The following is a 20,523-nucleotide window of genomic DNA, read 5'->3' on the forward strand; positions in this document are numbered from 1 at the left end:
ATTATGACACTCGGCTTTTCCCCAGGAGATTGGCCTTTTATTAATCCCAATTTGAAAGTGCTTGGGGGAATCATTTTTCTAGCCCAGATGAAATTTAATATGTTGCAATATGTTACCCAGTTATCTCTGATGGTTTGGTTTGAAAAACGTGATGGCCATTTTTTTATTATTCCAACATGTTATCATTGGCAGAAACTCAGAGGTACCTTAGTAGAAAAAATTATTAGATTCCTGAAAGTTAACCCTTTCCCTGGAATGTTTTCCTACACATGAATTCTACATGGATGCACATAGACACCTGCATATTCAAAAAGTATGTATATTGGGTGTATGCATGTTTGTGACATGTATGTGTACACATTTGCACATGTGTGTGTGCACTGAATCAATTTTGGGGGGAACAATTGTCTCAGTACATTAATTTGTTTGGGACAAGAAGGTTATGCAGAAGCTTATGGGTATGATTTGTGTATAAGAATCATAGTTATTTATTATGTCAGTTTGTGCACCTGGAATCTAATTCTGTACCTGGTTAGTAACATATTTAATACACTGATTTTTTTTAAATTAATAACATTATTTGTGCACATTTGTTTTCAGGAAGATAAGAATATTGAAAACCTTGTCCCTGAAATATGGATTTTATAAATATTATTGTGCTGGTTTAAAATAAGTTTATGGCAGATTTCAATGCGTGTATCCAACAAATAACAAAGTGTAAATTAGTTTTGGCCATTTAGGTAAATATATAGTTGTTTGCTGACATTCTATATCAATGCTTTATACTATGTTAGTATAATTTTATATAATTAAATGTATACCCTATTGATTCATAATTAAAAGAATGTATTTCTTACATCATTCAAAATAGTAAAAAGTTAACTGAACACTGCAGGAGATAGTAGCAGGCTTGGATATTAAAGCCCAACCAGAGAAATCAGTACCTTTCGGAGTGAAATATTTTAGTAGCAACAGAGGAGTAGAAATAAAAATTAATTGCCAGAGGTAACTTTAGTTTCAGTGCAGCCATGGATAAGGTTTTCACACATTTGTTATAATCAGTCTACTCTCAACTAGATTTCATTTGGCATGTACAGGTAGTCCTTGAGTTACGAATGTAATGGAGCCTGCCCATTCCATTCATAACCTGGGGATTTGTGGGAGTGAATCTCCTACCTTGAGCGGGATCACTCCCTCTTTTCACCTATGCATTCACTAATTGAATACGCGGTTTGTTAACTGCACATGAGGTATTTCAGGGTGGGGAATCCATGGGTCTAGTGATGGAAAAGGCCACGTGCTTAAGACCACCCAGACACACTGAAATTGCTCCACACAATTGCTTTCACCTGCCACCCAATCTGCCATGCTGGGTCACTTACCATGCAAAGATCTAGCAAGCTGTCTCCTCTCCAGCCTCTCAGCCCTCTGCAGCTCCATTTTGGTGTGCGCAGGTCTCTCCTGGCACTTTGCTGACCAAAATGGAGCTCTGTTTAGGCCTGTGCATGCCTCGCCCGGCACTTCACAAGCCAAAATGGAGGTTCACAGGAGGTGGGCCCAGGCATGCACTCCATTTTGGCCGGCAAAGTGCTGCAACATTTGTAGTTTCGGGACTTGTTCGTAAATATTAGGGGGCGCTGATCACCTAACTTCAAATATTCACTAAGGGAATACTTGTAACCCTTACAATACAGGGATTACCTGTATTTCATTCAACCTCATCAAATCTTAAGAAAACTGGTCTTTTAGGGCATTTGAACCCCATATAGGGTAACAATTTCACAGAGAAAGGAATGTTGAAGAAGGATGGAGTAAAAAAGAGCTTCTAAAGTTGAACAATACTGAAAAGATTGTAAAGTGCTTTACAAGCATAAAATTCAGTGCAAAAATTTATAGAGTTGGGTATCCGATCTGACTATTAAAGCACAATTCCCAATGCCAAAATTTTGAGCAAAATAGTCATAGACAACATTTTTTTAAAAATAAATTTTTATTGGTTTTTAAAACAAACATAAACAAACAAAACATAAAAACATCAAATCATCTTCCATATATGTACATACAGTGTGCCGGTTGGTTTACAAATTGTTTTGTGCTTCCATTTCATAGTCTTCAATTATAATTACATTGTATTATAATCTCGTATTTTCAATCAATATATTAAATACATTATCATTATTAATCAATCATTTGACTATACTTTTATTCATTCATGTTTTCCAAAATGATCATATTTTCTTAATTTGTTTTATGACAATTCAGATTATCATCCCAGATCTATCCTAGAATCATTTTGTAGATATAATAAGAAAAGAATACATCTTTATATATTTATTATTTTCTAAAAGTCTACATATTTCATTACTATATTTTATTGTCTAACCATTGATAGAATAGATCCCAAATTTTATAAAATTGTAACTCAGAAAAGTTATCAACCTGAATCATGAACTACATAACCTTTGAATTATATTGTACCTAAACAACTAGCCCATTTAAACATTATGAATGTTATTTATATTTTTAATGAGCTTAATAAATAATTTAAATCTTTTTTTTCTTTGCTATCAATTGCCACATTTTATGGTTGCTAACTTGGTGAAAAGTCTGTGTGGTTGGTTTTTCTAATGTGCAGATCCAGTTCATTATTAAATACATAGTGATGTGCATCTCTTCACTATGGGTTAAGGAATCATATTTTCAAATTGGCAGGCCTGATCTAATGATTACCAGCTTAAATCATGTTCCCCTGCTGGAACATAACTCATTCGAGTCCAGTAATAAACTTTGCCTGATTAGCTGCACCTGCTAACATCCCCAGGGCGAAGCAAATACTTGATTGTCATTGGTATAAATCTCAAATGATAGCTGCTGTCCCTTTTCTTTATTTTTCCTTGTTTGCTTGTCTTGACAGAATGAATCTTCTCCTTTTAGTTTGATGGGGGCTAGTAAAGGTATTTTTTTTAAAGAAAAACTGAGACAAAGAGATTAATGCACTATTTTAAGGTGTACATTTAGCAGTTGCTTGAATTGCTACTTGCTTTTTATTTTTAATTTTTCTACTGTTTCCTTTAAAGCCTTTTTTCCCTTTAAAAGCCATGAAACATTTACTTAAGTAGCTCTTTTATTACAAAAATTATATATATATATATATATATATATATATATATATATATATATATATATATTTATAAAGCACATCTACCATAGTTTACTTGGGGAATAGCTACGTTTAAATGGCTTCATTTATCTGTCGCTAATACACCCAAGTATCTTTGCTGATTTTACAAATATGAGCAGTCAACCATGGTATGACTTAGTTTATTGTCATCTGTTGCCACCAAAGCAAAATAACATGTACCCTGAAACTCTGCAATACTGAATATAAAAGTACTACCAGGAATACTCATTTCTATCATAACTTATTTGTATCCTACGATAGGAAACTGCCTTACTTAAATCTGACTGGTGTAATTTTTGAATTCACAAAGTAGGATCAGAGGCTGACAACCACTAGAATGCTCTATAGGTAAAGTTAAGCTTAATTTCAAATATAACCATCGTTTATGAATTTCCTACTTCACACTTATCACAAAAGGCAAGGAGCAAGTTACATAAAAATAAATCTGATATAAGCCTTGGGATAGCCGATGTCTGTTTGCTGGGGGGGTTACTTCCTGCTCTGGAAGGCATAGATGGGAAGGGGAAGATAAGTAGTAGGGGGAGTTGTAGGGAGTCCCTTACCTTATGGAGGCTCAGGGTTGGGAGGACTCAAGCCTGGCTTGGCTTGGCTTGGGTGGGTTATTGCTTAACAACAGTACCTGCAATTCCTCTTTAATGATCTCAACAAGTTCACAACTTTTTGCTTTATATCCGCACTGATTTATATCAGCAATCCCAGTCCCAATTGCAGTCATAACTCTGCAACCACCCATACAGATTTATAAAACAGATAACAGATAATCAGAGTTGGAAGGGACCTTGTAGGTCATTTAGTCCAACCCCTCGCCCAAGCGGGAGGCCCTACACCATTTCTGACAAATGGCAGTCCAGTCTTTTCTTGAAAGTCTCAAGTGATGGTGCTCCCACAACTTCCGAGGGCAAGCTGTTCCATTGGTTGGTTGTTCTCAATGTCAGAAAGTTTCTCCTTATTTCCAGGTTAAATCTCTCCTTGTTCAGTTTCCATCCATTATTCCTTGTCTGGCCTACAGGCGCTTTAGAAAATAGCTATATTTAGACGAGGTCCCACTCGCCATCTTCAGGCTGGTACTTTCGGCTTCGTGCTTGTGCGAGCAAAGCGTGATCGGAACTGCCCCCTCTCTATAAATACTGGTGGGGAGGTGTGGTGTGCTGGCTCTGTTGTGAGCATTGAATTCTACCCTGTATTGTGTGTGTAGCTGGTGTAAAAGAAACCTAGCTCATTGGGAAATTATAAACATTTAAATAAAGCTTTTATAATTTGGCTAATAGCAATAGCACTTAGACTTATATACTGCTTTATAGTGCTTTACAGCCCTCTCAAAGCAGTTTACAGAGTCAGCATATTGCCCCCAACAATTTGGGTCCTCATTTTACCCACCTCGGAAGGATGGAAGGCTGAGTCAACCTTGAGCCTGGTGGGATTCGATCTGCCAAATTGCAGTGGGAGTAGCTTGCAGTACTGCACTCTAACCACTGCACCACCGACCTTCATGTACTTGCACTTTAGTCTTCTTATTTATAAAATTAACATATAATAACATATATTATTCCAGGAATGTGATAATTTACTGTATTAGAATATCTTCATTAAAAGTTAGTAGCCATCATTTCATCTTGGGGTAGTGAATTCCACAGGGTAATTATGCACTAACTGAAGATCTGCTTGCTTCGCTCTGTTCTAAATCTCCTTCTAATTATACCTTTATTAGGTGGAATCTGGTCCTACTGTTTTGCAAGACCGAGAAAACACTTCTCCTTGTTCACTTTCTCCATGTGATACATGTTTTTTAACTTGTCTCTATTTCTAACATACTTTTCTTCCTAAATGTTCTAATCTTTTACTCCCATTTTGGTTCTCCTCTGCTTCACTTTTTCCATCTCTATTATATCCTTTTTCAAATGTAGTTATTGGAATTATACACATGCTCCTGGTGCAGAGGTACCATATATCTTTATAAGGGCATTACAGTGTCAGGCAATTTTATTTTCAAGTCCTTTCCTAATGAAGCCTACAATGGAATTTGCCTTTTTCATTCCTGCTGCACACTGAGTCAAAATCTTTATTCAGCTGTCCACTATGACCTTAGCATTTTTTTCCTGGCTATTGGCTGTCAGCTCAGTCCTCATGAGTTTGAGCCCTAATGTATATCAATTTACACTTATTTAAATTGAACCTCATTTCTTGAACTGTTCACTTAGTTTTGAGAGATTCTTTTTGGTATTTTTCACAAGAAATTCTTGCCATGCGGAAGAGTTGATAATATTCACAAACTTGGCCCCGAAGTCACTATTAAATCAAGATAATTTATAAACAAGTAAAAAGTAGTAAGCATTCAGATCTCCTTATTAAGTAAGGTGTTTAGTCTTCAGAAAGTGGGCTGTACTGTTTAACCCCTTGCTATAATAAGTGTGAATGTGTATATTTCAGAGGTGGTATTCAGCAGGTTCTGACCAGTTCTGGAGATCCGGTAGCGGAAATTTTGAGTAATTTGGAGAACTGGCAAATACCACCTCTGACTGGAGATTTTACAGTATCCTTCCCCTGCCACGCCCACCAAGCCACACCCACAGAACCGGTAGTAAAAAAAATTGAACCTCACCACTGGTATATTTCTATTTTTTTACTGCTGCTGTTCTTCACTGTTTTAATTTGCCCAAAAACTGTAGTTTCTTTTTAATATGAGGTACCTTTCTAATGTAGTAATCTATTTCATCATACATATTTTTTTTAATCCAACTAACTTTTTCCCCGAAGACTACGCTACTGGGTAGTAATTAGTTTTACTCTATTTTTCTTTGTTCTGAAGCTTAAATATAATACATTTCAGGAATATGCATGATCATACCTTGTAACCATATACTAAACCTTTCTTAAACTTGGCAGCAGCAGAAGAATTTTTTTTATTTTATTTGTATAATAATAAAGTTACTTTTGGTAAATAATAAAAACACAGGGCAAAATCATAACCTCTCAATGCAGAAAAGAACAAGGTATGGGATGGGAAACTATTACAGATTATTTTTCTATTAATTCCCGCTCCCTTCCATTCTACACACTTTCATAGTTTTGTCTTTTATACAAATTGGGTTATTTGGAGAAATTCATTTGAAAAGAGAGCTTAAAGATTTCTCTCTTGACCTGTCACAAATTTATGAGGCATTGCCCTTTGTATGCCCTTTAACTTTTATTTGACTTGCTCTTGAGCCTAACTTAATTCATGACTGGGATTGGCTTCATGCAGAGTCTTACTGTGGTTTAACGGATTCTTTTTGTTTAAAAAGTGATAAGGAGTGCCAGACTCAGAGGTCACTTTGGAACATTCAGTCTGAGTTAATATTAAATTAAATTGCATCAATGTATCCATTTATATGTAGTTACGCCCTCTTTTGAACTGACTGTTCCCCATATTTATCTTGGCGTTGAAAAAGTTAGATTAGACGCAACATGTTCAAAACAATTCAGTAGTTCTACATGTGGAGTGAAGTTTTAAAATCTGGAATATCTACTTTTCTTCATGAAATGTCATTTTACTGGTAAAGTTCTACACAGCTTCAATAAAAAATAAAAGTTGGGAATATAGATGGACACAAGGTTTGAAATTTATATAAAATGATGTATCAATGGTATTTTAACTCCTGTTAAATTGTCAAAAATGTATAAGGGAATTCCAAATGGAATTGTACAGGTAGCACTTGACTTACCACCATTTGTTTAGTGTCTGTTCAAAATTACAGCATCACTGAAAAAAGTGTCTTATGAGCAGTTCTCACATTTACAACTGTTGCAGCATTCCCAGGGTCACATGATCAAAATTCGAGCACTTGGCAACTGGCATGTATTTGTAATGGTTGCACTATCCTCGGTCATGTGATCACCATTTATGACTTCTCAGCTAGCTTCCGAGAAGCAAAGTCAATGAAGAAAGCCAGAGTCACTTGGCTACTGCATGATCCACTTAACAACAGCTGTAGCAAAGAGGTTGTAAAATGACTCACAACTCACTTAAATGCCTTGCTTAGTAACATCAGGTTTGGTCTTAGTTCTGGTCATAAGTCCAGGACTATCTGTAATCAATCCAAAGGTACTTTGGTGGACATGTAAGAAGGCTAAGAAATTTTGGTATCAGATATTTTTGTTAAAAAAAATGAAAATGGATCTTATATTGAAACCTAAAGCTTTTCAGTTAGAGATGGCAGATGAACAAATGAGGAAAAACACAGGACTTTGTTTTTATATGTAATTATGGCAGCAATGTTGTTACAAGCCCTAGAATGGAAAGATCAAGTATATTATCTGTTCTTATCAATTTAATATTTGATACAGGTAGTCCTTGTTTAATGACCTGTCACTTAGCAGTTGTTCAAAATTACAACGGACTGCCAAAAAATTACTTACAACCCACCGTTGAAGTTACAACTGACTTACGCATATGCCCTACAATCATATGATTGCATTTCAGTTGCTTGGCAATTGGCTTGAATTTATGTTTGATTGCAGAATCCCACAGTCATGAGATCATGATTTGCAATGATTTTTTTTCCAGCAAAAAACAAAAAGCGCCAATTGGGAGAATGGATTCACTTAATTATTATGTGGCTTGCTTAATGACCACAGTGACTAGCTGTACATCATTATAAAAATGGCCATAAAATTGAGTCAGATAATTTGATGACTCATTTAACAACTGCAATGATTTACGATAGAAATTTTGGGCTCAGTTGTGGTTGTTAAGTGAGGACTAGTTGTATGTCCTCTATTTGAGGACTCAATATTAAATGGAATTTTAGAACTTTTTTATTTTATTGTTGTATACTGTCCAGAGTCACTTTGTGAGCAGTATACAACAATAAAATAAAAAAGTGGGCAGTATATGTTTTATTGTTATATACTTCCCAGAATCACTTTATGTGAGATGAGTAATATAAATTTGATAAATAAATAAATAAGCTTTAATTTATTTTGTAGTCATATTTTGATAACTTATTTTTTCCTTATTCCTCATCTTATAAAAACACAAATGTAAATAAAGTATTTTCACATATTTGTAGGTTCTATCAAATTTAACTATGATTTATTTTTAATAACAAGTTTTTTGGCTTAAATATCAAATTATGGAACAATACTTTATAAAGAGAAGTTTCAACAGAAGATCATTCTGGAAATGAGCATTTGATATTTTATTTTCCTCCTGAGACTCCTTTTAAACTCATTAAGGTAAACATATTTCAGATGCATACTTGCCTCCATCCAAAAAAATAACTTTACAGCACCATACAAGCCCTCTCCCCACATTCATTGTCCCAGGCTAGACACAAAAACCATGATTCAGACATTCTTGAACTGACTGAATCACAGCTGGGAACATGTAAATGAAAAGTAGTTCTCTTTTGATAGAAAAGTTTTGGTTGTTTCAAATCCAAGCCTGAAGAGACAAGAGTTTTCGGGGAACAGAAGAAAATGTAGCGGTTATCCTCAGGGATTATCTAAAGTGCAGATCCAGGAGTAACTAACATAGAAAAATCTGTTACAGGCGATAATTAACTCAGAAGGAAATAAAAGGGGATATTACAAATATTGTAGTTTACAGGTATCAAACAACATCCTTGAGAAGCACACAGCGATTGCTTGCTTGAGAGACTTCATCTGTGAGGAGTAAGGAATATTTGTAATGAAGAAGGTTCACTTTTGATTCACTTTATTGTGAATAACCTTTGTCTCTGAAAGCAATTCTTTGTGACAGTTATTTGTGCAATTATTCTCAGTCTGTATATATCTTTGTCTTTTTGAATAGTATATCTCACCTACCTTGGATCTGTCTCAAATTTATATTATGTTTGCTAATTTTATGGTTAGTTTATGAGTAGGATGCTTGAGGATGCTGTTTGATTTATCTGTATTATTTATTCTACTTATCATTTTTGCATGTGTCTACTTGCAAAGTTAAACAGAAAAAGTCTTTCTCTCTCTCTCTCTCTCACACACACACACACATACATGTGTGTGTGTGTATCCCTAGCTACATGCCTCAAAAACATGTAGTCACTAGAAAGCGGCCCTATAGAATTTATTTCAGCTTTATCAATTTTCCCCTTTTTACTCACAAGTAAGTATAGCCTGAGGGAATTCTACCTGTCTTCCATGCTGGAGTTAAGATCACTATTGCTTCTCTTTGGTTCACCTTAGAGCCAGTTTAGTCTAGTATATAAGATGCTGGCCTAGGAGAGTTTTAGTCCTACTCCCTCCTTAGGCATGAAAAACTGACTGGGTAACTTTGGGCTAGTCACTCTCTCTCAGCCACTTATCTCACAGAGTTGTGATTGCAGGGAAATGGAAGGCAGAAGGAGTACTGGTATGTTTGCTATCTTGACTTGTACATGAAAATAAAAGTGGAAAATAATAATAAAAGAGAGCTAGGATACGAGGTAAAGACCTTTCTCAAGAAGAGAGGTAGCAGCAGTAGTAACTACCAAGCAGCTACACCAGCATAAACCCCAGAGGACCTCTGGGAAGTGAGGGTTGAGATCCTGTAAGTGTTATGCTGCTTGTAGTGTTAATCAGCTGTAGCCAGTAAAGCCTTTGCACAACTCTATCTGGTGTGCCGTTTGCATACTTTCCTAGGTCAGGGGAAAGGTCAGGGGAAGACAGTCACTCATCTCCCAGTCACCTTGGGGTTTGACTACTACACCATACTGTACATGAGACTGCCCTTGAACCATAAGCTTCAACTGGTCCAGAATGCAGCAGTGCGAACAGTGATGGGCATGCCTCAGTAAGCTCATGTAACACCTCAGCTTTGTGAGCTATGCCAATTGCCAGGTTTCCTCTTGGGGCAATTCAAGGTGCTGGTTATGACCTATAAAGCCCTATAGAACATACAGCCTGGTTACTTGAGGGGCCATCCATATCCCATGGTATCTGCCCAGCTGATTTGATCTTCCAGGATTAGTGCACTCTGAGTTTCTTCAATTAAACAATGTCATTTATTGGGACCCCAGAAATGTGCCTTCTCTGCGGCAGCACCTGTTATCTGCCCATTCCACTGTTTAGAACAGGGGTGTCCAACCTTGGCAACTTTAAGACTTGTGGACTTCAACTCCCAGAATTCCTCAGCCAGCTTTGCTGAGGAATTCTGGGAGTTGAAGTCCACAAGTCTTAAAGTTGCCAAGGTTGGACACCCCTGGTTTAGAAGAACAGTGAAGACCTGGCTCTTCACCCAGGCCTTTGGTGAGGGAAAGTGAGACTTTTTACTTCATTCAATTCAATCTGTCACTCTTGCCATCTTTCATCTTATATCTTTTATTGTAATATCTTTGTCTGATTGTTCTGAGCTGCCCAGATTATTCTAGAGTCAACCCTACCACTATGATGGTGATAACAGAGTTAAAAAGAAAAATAGGAATTTAGAGTGTGATTCACCAATGACTGATGCTGTTCTTCCCAATTTGTTTCAGTGGATTGTTGTTGGTGGTTTTGTTTGTTTTCCTCTCTGTAGCAGATGGCTAGGTAAAACAAGACTCAGAGGCACTTATACTCACTGCTCCAAAAATGTCTTGGTCCATTCTTCACATTATAAAAAAAGGAAAGAGTTGAACAGAAAGCATAGATAACAAAAGATGTGATTTTTTTAAAAATACAGCAAACAAATATAACCACTATGTTTGTTTAGCCAGTAAGGCAGAAATATGATTGGGTCCTTAGTTTTCGCTGAGCTTGGTTTTCTTACAGACATTTTATTACCCAAACAAGGTAACATGATCAGTGCCAGTAGGATGTGCTCTAATGATATTTCCTAGTTTGGATAATGAAATTTCTGCAAGAAAACAACCTGGTTCAGAGAGCACCAAAGATGACCTCATTTCAATGAATATTCTCCTCTATCAGATATATGGTTGGGCAAACTTTTGATTAATCATGAGCAATACTCAGTATGTTTTCCAAATTTAGCCTAAATAAATCATTTGAAGGAGGTCCCATAGTTTGTTTAGCAATTCTCACAAGAGATTCCAATTTGTGTGATTGAGCAATATATGCCAACATAATAATACGTTACATCAGGAGTGGGCAAACTACGGCCCGCGGCCACATCCGCCCGTTGGTCTTTTTTATGTGGCCCGCCGAAGATTGGTCCGTATGTAACCGCGGCCACTTTTTGGCTGCTTTCAGACGCGTTTGAGAGGAGGTGGTTGAGGCGGAGGGCGGGTGGTGGAGAGCAAGTAGGGCGCCTGGCGGGCTTGTCAGGCAGAGCAGGAAACGGGGCAGGAGCCCGGCGGAGCGAAGAGAGCTGAAACCTGTTGAGGTCTCGTCGCAGTCCCTTCGCGGGAGAGAAGCTGCCGAGCCGAGAGGAGCGCGGGATGCTGCCGGCTCGCCTCCCTGCCCCTCCATCGTGACTGCGGGAGAAGGAGCCCTGAGCGCTGCTCTCGCGGCCACCACCGACAGAGCCCAGCTTCATTTCGCCTGAGCCACGTTTGATTTGAAAGGGGGGGGAGGCAGCACCAAAGGAGCACTCTGGGGTTCGGCCAACCACCCGCTGAGCACCTCCGGGCTCCCCACCGTGGCGGGCAGACTTTGGGGCTGCACTCTGGAACCCAGAGCCACGGGACGGCGAAGCCGAGAGGCAGGAGGAGGCGCGTTGGAGCTGCAGCAGCCGGTTCAGATTTTCGGTCCCAGGGAATCCCCCTCCGCGGCGCCTGAGCCCCGAGCACCGTCGGCATCGAGGAGCACGAGAAGCACAACGGGGCCATGGGAAAGCTGCGCCCAAGGAGCAACTGGTGGCCGGAGCGGCCGGGACTGGCAGTGGCGGCGAGGGCCCGACCTGCACAGGGGGGCTGGGCGTTTTCTCCTGCGCCCGGCTTCGGAGCGCCCACCGTGTGATCTTGGGCATCTGGCTCGCTGCGCCCTAGGCGCGCCTTTCCCTCACCTCTCGGCCAGCAGCAGCAGCTCTGCCGCCACCTCCTTCCTCCCCTAACGCCCGCTGTTGTGATGCGTATTCCCGTAGACCCGAGCACCAGCAGGCGCTCACACCTCCCTCCATGGCCTTCCCCTGCGGTAAGATGGGAGAGAACAGCGGCGCCCTCAGCGCGCCGGTCCCGGGACCTCGCACTTTTGTAAGCTGAGGGGTACATTCATACACACATACACACACACAGTCGTTTATTCGTAGGGGAAGAATCTGTCTATCTATCTATCTATCTATCTATCTATCTATCTATCTATCTATCTATCTATGACGCCAAACTTGAGTTTTGGAGGATGTCTCGGAGAAAAATAGTTATTTTTCCTACCCCGAGTACGGCAAAAGCGTCTCTCCGCTTAAAAACAAAACTCTTTCCTCCCCTCGCTTTGAAAAGGGGAACTGTTAACAAATGCAGTTTTTTATATGTATCGTATCTTGTGCTGACCCGCCCGTCCGTCAAATTTTAAAGTCAATGCGGCCCCCGAGCCAAAAAGTTTGCCCACCCCTGCGTTACATGGATGAAATCAAGTTTGTTCTTCATTCTTCCTATGGAATATATACCGTGTTTCTCACATAATAAGGCCGGGCCTTATTTTTTTTTTGACCCCCGAAAAAATGGCTAGGCCGTCTTTTCGGGGTTGACTTAATTCCCCCCCCATGCATCCTCAGGTGGGTGGGCGGCGACAGCTTCGGGAGACCTTCCGCCACCGTTGCTTTTCTTTCTCCCTTGCTGCCGTGGCGTTAGAGCAACGCCGCAGCGTTTGGCACAGCCACGTGCGGCCAGTCAGGGCTCCTCCCTGCAACCGGAGCCCTGAGGAGACACTTGGCTTCAGGCGCCTGTCGCTGCCTTCCCTTTGCCTTCGAAGGCAAAGCGTATTTAAAACCTCCGCTCATCCTACCAGGGCCGCGCCGGAGCCGTGTTGGCTGGGCAGAGCCGGGAAAGCGAGCCGCGGGTGTTTCCTGGCTCTGCCCAGCCTGCACGGCTCCGGCGTGGCCCTGGTGGGATGAACGGAGGTTTTTAAAATAATTTGCTTTGACTTCAAAGGCAAAGGGAAGGCGGCGACAGGAGCGCCTGAAGCCAAGTATACCAACAACAAAAGGCAAATCCTCAAGGTGGGCTGGAGGGAGATGGCTGCGTGTCCCCCGGGCTGCTTCAATGCAAGGTCCTGACCTTGCCCAATTGCAGCATCCTGCCGTTGCTGCCGTGTCCTTTTCGCCGCCGCCTCCCTCTCCGACTGCAAAACTCGCGTACTTCGCCAAACGCTCTGAGCGAGGCGAGCTCTTTCATACACACACACACACACAGAGAGAGAGAGAGAGAGACGCCGGCGTGCTCCGAGAGGCTGGCTCTTTTCTCTAGCCAAGGCTGACGTCTGACTGAATCTCTATCCCGCTCCTTTATCCTCACGATGGGGTTGGCAGCGACGCTCTCTGGTGCGGCCACCTCAGCTTGCCAGCCTTGCCCCGCTATGAGATGATACTATGACAGCTGCCGCTGCCGCGCTCCCTTCTCTTTCCTCGCCTCTCCTCCCTTCGCTGGCAGGAGCGTGCGTGCCTGCTGCCACCGCCGCCACTCCTGAGGCCGGCTGGGGCGGGCAGGCAGGAAAGCAAGCAAGGCAGCTGCGCTGTCTTCTTTTTCCCTCAGTGAAGTGCTGCCGCTTGCCGTCGCCGCCGCCACCTGCGATGGGCGAGGAGGAGGAGGCGGAGGCGCCCGAAATGTTCCAATTCGCTCGTCCGAGCAAAGCGCGAGCACTGAGTCTCCTGATATGAAGTGCCCCACCAACGCAGGCAGCACCATATCCAGGCATGCAACAAAGTACTTCCTAACGGCAAGCCCCCCCCGCCATTCCCCCCCCCCCATTTTGCATGTTTAAAAGGGGGCCTTAATTTGGGGGGAGGGGCTTAATTTGATTTTATGCCAATAAATCATGCTGGGGCTTCCTATTGGTGGAGGCCGTATTGTTGGAGAAACACGGTAATAACTGTATTTCTCTTAATCTAATATCCATTGATCATAGTATTAATCTTTACATCAATTTTCCAATGGTTCCCATTTTTTTTTTCCTTTATTCTATCGTCATTGCTGCCATGGCTCATGAAAATGCAGCTCTACCATATATATTTTTCTGCTACCCTCCCTCCCTCCCTTCTCAGAGAAAGCAGAGAAACACAAGGGAACTAGATTAATTTTCATACTCATGCAATTTTGGAAGGTAAGAAGGGCATTTGCATTAGAGTTTCTGCGAAATGCTATGCTATAGAAAAGGGTTGATAACAAGATTTTATTTACATATCTTTGGTTAAATTCCATTTTTAAAATCAAAACTTGTGAAATAGACATGTGATGTACTCTTTTTTTGCTTTTCTCAGTGCTGTCTGGTAAACAGAGGACAGCATGTGTAGCTTCATCTTTATTTAAAGGTCAGAATAGCTGTTCTCCTAATTAGATAAGATATTTGTCCTATTTATTTAGAAGCAAGGTTAACTGTGACAATTGGTTGAAGATACTCTTGGTATCTATTTATAACTATAAAATATTTGCAATCCAGTCTGTGCGTGCTTAACATTTAGTTACAATTATGCATATTTCCTACTTCGTTGCATGTGTATGTAAAAACCTTTACATTTTAAAAAGTTGCCAACTTTCTAGTATGCTTCAAAATGAAACAGATTGCAATCCAGATTGATTATCCAAAAATTAAGGAGAGACGGAATTCACCATTCAGAGACGCAACTAAGGTAAATGAAAGGTGGTTTATTTTTTTTACTTCACACTGACCAGCTCATGAGTGTGAATTGTTTTCAAAGGAAAAACAAGCTGACAAAGGAGAAAAAAAATGTATTCAAGTTGTAGTCTGATAGGCGTGGCTGAAGAGGCACAATTCCCTTTTCCTTTCTCTGGTCTTTTTTTTTGGGGGGGTAGTAGCTGGGAGGGGAATAGGGAGGTGTCAGTAGTGTTGTTAAAGAATCAGTGGGTTGGGCGACAGCTTCCTAGAGCAGCAGATTTGGTCTGCAGCCAGCTTCTTCGGCTGAGTGCTTGAATGGGGGGAACTGGGGAACAGCTGTACCTAGCACTGGTGTGTTGCTTTCTCCCCAAGCAAGACTTTTCCATTTCTTTCCATGGAACAGTCTCAGAATGTTTTGTCTAAAAGGTAAGAGTTTTGGGCAGTGATTTGGCTTCTTTTTATATTGCCAGTTGGGCTGTGTTACTGTTTGGGAAGGGGATGGTGGAATCTTTTTGTCCGTAGTCGAGCCAATTCTCAGAAGTTTATGAGAAGTATAATCTCTGGTCTTAGGTCCTGAGTCAGAGAACAGCCCAAACCATCCCATCTCACCCTTTGTCTTTTATGATCCGAGAGAAAGCATATTTCTGGCTGGAATGCATGTAATCTTTTCCTGTACAAAGGAATGAGCTTGTTCTGTAGGTTGTAAATTGCTGACCCTATCAACTACTTGCAAATACATTGTTTGGGTCATTGGAATGTTTGGGTGGATTTACTGAACGAAGCATGTACACTGGCTCCGCTACTAAACAGCATTCATCAGACAATTCCTTTATTTAACTGGTTTCAAAACAGCATCTCTAATTATATTGATGTGGGGTGTGGGTAGGAAATAAGAATATAAATTCAAAACTAAACCGCGGTGTTTTTTAGGATGTATCTTATACCCAAATATTATGCTTGTATGGATGTGGAGGTGGATAGGGTGCTTTGGCACAAAAAAAATTACTAATTTTTTTTAAAAAAAACCTGAAAATGAGCATTTATTATTTCAAAGGTAAGGAAAATATGAATGTATAGTGTTCTCCTGTGAGGCATATGTTTATATTTATTTATATTTTCCATTTCTGCTCTTTGATTGTTAAAGGAAAGAACTGCTTAATTGTACTGTGTTTTCCTTGTTAGAATGAAAAGAAGTCAAACTAATATGCATACAGCACAACTTAAAGCATTCAGAGTTAGAATTTATAAGATAATAAAAAGATAGTTGTTTTAGGCTTTCTACCAGGATTGACTGCAATTGGGAAAAATATATATTGTAATAACAAAATAACTGTTGCAACTTATTATGGGTGAGTTTTGAAATACCTGACTCACCCTTGCATGTGCTGCAAACTAGTACATTGGTAACATTTCTTAAATTCAAATCAGATTAGGATGTTAATGCTACCAATCTCTCCCACTGCAGCTTTGCTGGAGTATTTTTAACTGATTATTTTTAAGCACTGTATTGTCTCAATGGAGAGATTACAAATCTGCTACTGAATTTGTGTTTGCATTTTAAAAAATCGAGAAAGAGAAAACAACACAAATACTTTTAATTGGTCTGACCTAAATTTTATAGTCACACTCAAAACGTTATATGAGAGTTTGCATTATACGAATATATTATGAAGCACTCTTGTGAACCATTTTGGGTCTTCAGGGCAAATCAAATAAATGAAATTAAATACAGTATATTCATATGGAGGGGTAAGGGTACATAAAGGTTGCATTTCTGTTGGGCAACTTAGATAAGTTATAAACAGGTCAAGAACTTAACTGGATTTTCAGAGATAGGCAGGCTGCAAAAAGAGTAAGAAAATGAGATTCTCTTATAGTTATAATATATGTGCTACTTAAAAACCAATATGGTGACATGGTTAATGCATAGAATTGGGTAATCTTGGGACAGACACTGTTTCTTAGTCCAACCCACAACCCAATGGTTGTTGTGAATGAGGTACTCCATGGTGTAAGAATAGGAAACGAATCTTAACAAATATAAAAATAATTATTTTTCTTTTATACATTAATCATACTTGTAATAAATAACAGATTCTGTCTTTTTAAAACAGCAAAAGGGCTCCAGTAGGTAAAATGCCAGAGCTCACTATCGTCTTCCTTCTCATTGTTATCTAGAGAAATATTCAGATATGTATACAATTACAGTGAGGTGACTTTTCCTTATAGGATTGGTCATGTGAACACTTTTGTATAGCAACAATTGTGTGGAAAAAAACTTTTGGACAAAGTTTTGTGGGAGGATATCCTTTGAAATTCTTCCAAAAGTTGGTATTCAACATGGGTTAATCAAACAGAATATTTTTTTTCTTATTCTGTAAAAGTAAAATAATGAAAAACAAACAGAAAGGTCAACAAAAAAGAATGACAATTTAGTTTAAACTGTTGTTTAAACAAGTTTGCTGTTGTTGTTTTACCTACTAATACAGGTGAAAAGTTAGAAAGATTTGTTAAATAAATTCCTAACACCAAAACAGTTTCTTATAAATCCCTCCACTTGAGATAGTGCCAAGATATTTATATTGGATTGGAGCTTGCTCAGAACATCTTGACATGTACAGATGATAAAGGAGGAGCCTTGTGATTTAACTCTTACTTAGTAAATTAGGTCTGATTTTGTGCTAGCAAGTTACTTCTGCTTCACAAGATAAATATAAGCTGTACCATAAAACTGCCTTTTGCAATTGACTAATAATGATTTTTGTCAATGACAATGGTCTTCAAGTGATGCTCCAGATCAGGGGTCTCCAACCTTGGCAGCTTTAAGACTTGTGGACTTCAACTCCCAGAATTCCTCAGCCAGCACTGAGGTCTTAAATTTGCCAAGGTTGGAGACCCCTGCTCCAGATGCAATGAAATTAGGAATAGGAACCCAAGGCACCTATTACTGTTGGTGCCATTTTTGCTTTCTTTTGCCACACTTGTTCTACTTTTATTTGCACGCCTTTATATGATTTTCTCCAGTTCTTTCTCTTCTGTTCCCGTGTCTCCAGGTACTACTGCAGGGTCCACTGTCCAGAACTTTTTTTTTTTTTGTCTTTCTCAATAGTTGTTAAGTCTGGGGTGTCATGTGGCAAACACTTGTCTGTTTGAATTCTAAAGTCTGGAATGTTTTAGATTCTTCATTTTCTATTACTTTGTCTATTTTGTGGTCTGTTGCTTGCTGGCAGGCAAGCAGTATTTTATTATTATATTATCCTACCTTTTTAAATATATATATATAAAACTAAGGCAACAAACACACCTACTATTCCTGCCTCCTGTTTTTCCAATAATAAAAACTGAGGTGACCAGAGAAAACTGGCTGAGACAGAGTGACTGGCCCAAAGTCACCCAGCCAGTTTTCATGCCTAAGGGGTTGTCAATCTTCTGTTTTCTAGGCCAACCACTATAGCAAACTGACTTTTTTAAAGAAACAATACAGTATATGTATTATATTCGATAACAGCAATTGTTTCTATTCTACTTGCATGAGTTTTGTTTTCTTAATTGTTGTTGGACTCCTTTCAATAGCTTCTAGTATTTGATATCACTTATTTATTTATCGCTTAAGATACCACATAACCAGATCAGAAGGAAACCCTGGAAGTCATGAATAGGAGATGGAATGTTTTTAGTTTCTTCAATATTGCAATATATTATTTGGGCAATGTGCTGATTCCAAAACCCCCCACAGAGCTTGATTTAATTGGTTTATTTATTTTCCTATAAAAATATGCATTTCAGTTTTCTGTAAGAATGTTTCCTAAGCCTTTATTTATGATTAGTGTCTAGTGCAGAAATATTATTTACCTCATATTTTGTTTAAATATGATGGAAGAGAGGCTGAAGGGACATTTGAATTAACTTCAAATAAATCAACTACAATTAAAATGGTTTAATAATAGATGACAATTCAGTCTTCATTGACACACCCCGATCAGTATCCCCCTACAGTGCTTGTATTTTTTTTAATATCACAATTCAGGAATGAGAAGATTTTATGTGCTGATATAGGATAATGTTTAGTCACTGTTGCTATTAGAGGTACAGGAAAGGTGAAGGAAATACTTTGGGCCCTGCATTTCTCTTCCTTCTTTCTTGCTTCCCTCTCCTTGTTGCCTGCTCCCTTCCCTCCACACTAGCTGGAGAGCACTGGTCCTGGTGACATATCTGATCATTGCCACACCCAGGTCAAGTGTAGATATTTCCAAGGAGAGCACCTAGTTGGAGTTGTTGTTGTGGGAGTCTTAATAGCAATCTCCGACACATATTGAGTTACAGGCAAGTTCAGAGAAGAGAAGAGGAGCAAGGAAGTATAAGATCTGTGATAGGGACTGGAGAGAGAGGCAAGCTTCAGTGAGGGAGCATCAGTGGGGAAGTACAGCAGGCAGGAGAAGAACAAGACAAAGAACACTAATACAGGTAGTCCTCGACTTACAACCACAATGGAGCCCAAAACTTCTGTTGCTAAGTGATACATTTGTTAAGTGAGTTTGACCCCATTTTACGACCTTTCTTGCCTCAGTTGTTGAGTGAATCACTGCAGTTGTTAAATTAGTAACATAATTGTTAAGTGAATCTGGCTTCCCCATTGACTTTGCTTGTCAGAAGGTTGCAAAAGGTGATCAGGTGACCCCAGGGCACTGCAACCGTCATAAATACAAACCAGTTGCCAAGCACCTGATGTCAGCATTCCAAGAAATACAGACATTGCGAGGTCCGAAGCTGGGTTTCGGGCTGATATCTGAATTTTGATCATGTGACCATGGGAATGCTGCAATAGTCATAAGTGTGAAAAATAGTCATAAGTCAGTGAGTAGTAAAACTTAGTCATAAGTTTTTTCAGTGCCATTGTAGCTTTGAATAGTCACTAAACAAACTGTTGAGGACTTGCAACAGAGATTACAGTTTGGAATGGTAACCTTGTGGAAGCTCTTCCAGAAGAATTATATTAATTCTGGTTAAAAATAACTAAAAACATTTAATCTCTTTGGAAAGTTTTAGTCTCTCTGGCAGCCAAAGTTTAAATAGCTATGGAGGCACTGAGCTCATAGTTGGATGGAAGGGCAACCTGAAGACTCAAGATATGGTCTTGAGGCGTATCAGTTGGAACTTTATAAATAATTGACTCTTCCTCCATACAACATATAAGTTTGCACTGGAGTTATTCTTCTGTTTTCCAGTTGATAAGACCTCGTCCTACCAATTCACCTTGATTTAGCTTCAGCCTATCTTGGCAGTGGATTGGCACTGAGATGAAACCTCTCCTGTGAAATGAGGTTTCTCTGTAAAAAAGAAGTGTGCTATTTAGGATCTGAACCAAGGGTGGACTTCAAAAATTTCAGCAACGGGTTCTCTGCCCGGTTGCTGGGTGGGTGTGGGCATGGTGGGTATAGCCTAGTCAGTCTCCTGCACTATGGGGGGGGGCATTTTCATCTTCCCCAGGTTCCAGAGGCTTTCCTTGAGTCTCTGAGAGGGTGAAAACGGCCTCTCCTGGGTTCTGGAGGCCCTTCGGAATCTCCGGGAGGCCTGTTTTTCACTGTCCCCCAGCCTCCGTGCGGGCCCTGCACCTACCCCGCATCCAAAATGGGTCACATGAA

General features: G+C 39.7%; 1 protein-coding gene across 7 annotated transcripts in view; it reads left to right on the plus strand.

The window, feature by feature from the left end:
- Positions 1 to 20,523, plus strand: part of NHSL1 (NHS like 1) — a 169,620-nt gene that overhangs the window by 69,493 nt on the left and 79,604 nt on the right. For 2 of the 7 annotated variants that reach the window (XM_087970953.1, XM_087970961.1), the window contains exon 1: positions 15,154 to 15,307. The exons of 4 other annotated variants lie outside the window; for them this stretch is intronic. In XM_087970953.1, the coding sequence (XP_087827079.1) occupies positions 15,292 to 15,307 (16 nt within the window). In that variant the 5' untranslated portion in view covers positions 15,154 to 15,291. Of the gene's footprint in view, positions 1 to 14,713; positions 14,895 to 15,153; positions 15,308 to 20,523 lie in introns of those variants that run through there. One more of the 7 variants, XM_087970967.1, reaches the window with a different exon arrangement.

Source organism: Notechis scutatus, chromosome 1 (assembly GCF_049901735.1).
Source record: "Notechis scutatus isolate UNSWTSFEM ecotype Mainland chromosome 1, rNotScu1.2, whole genome shotgun sequence".
NCBI classification, from domain to species: Eukaryota; Metazoa; Chordata; class Lepidosauria; order Squamata; family Elapidae; genus Notechis; species Notechis scutatus.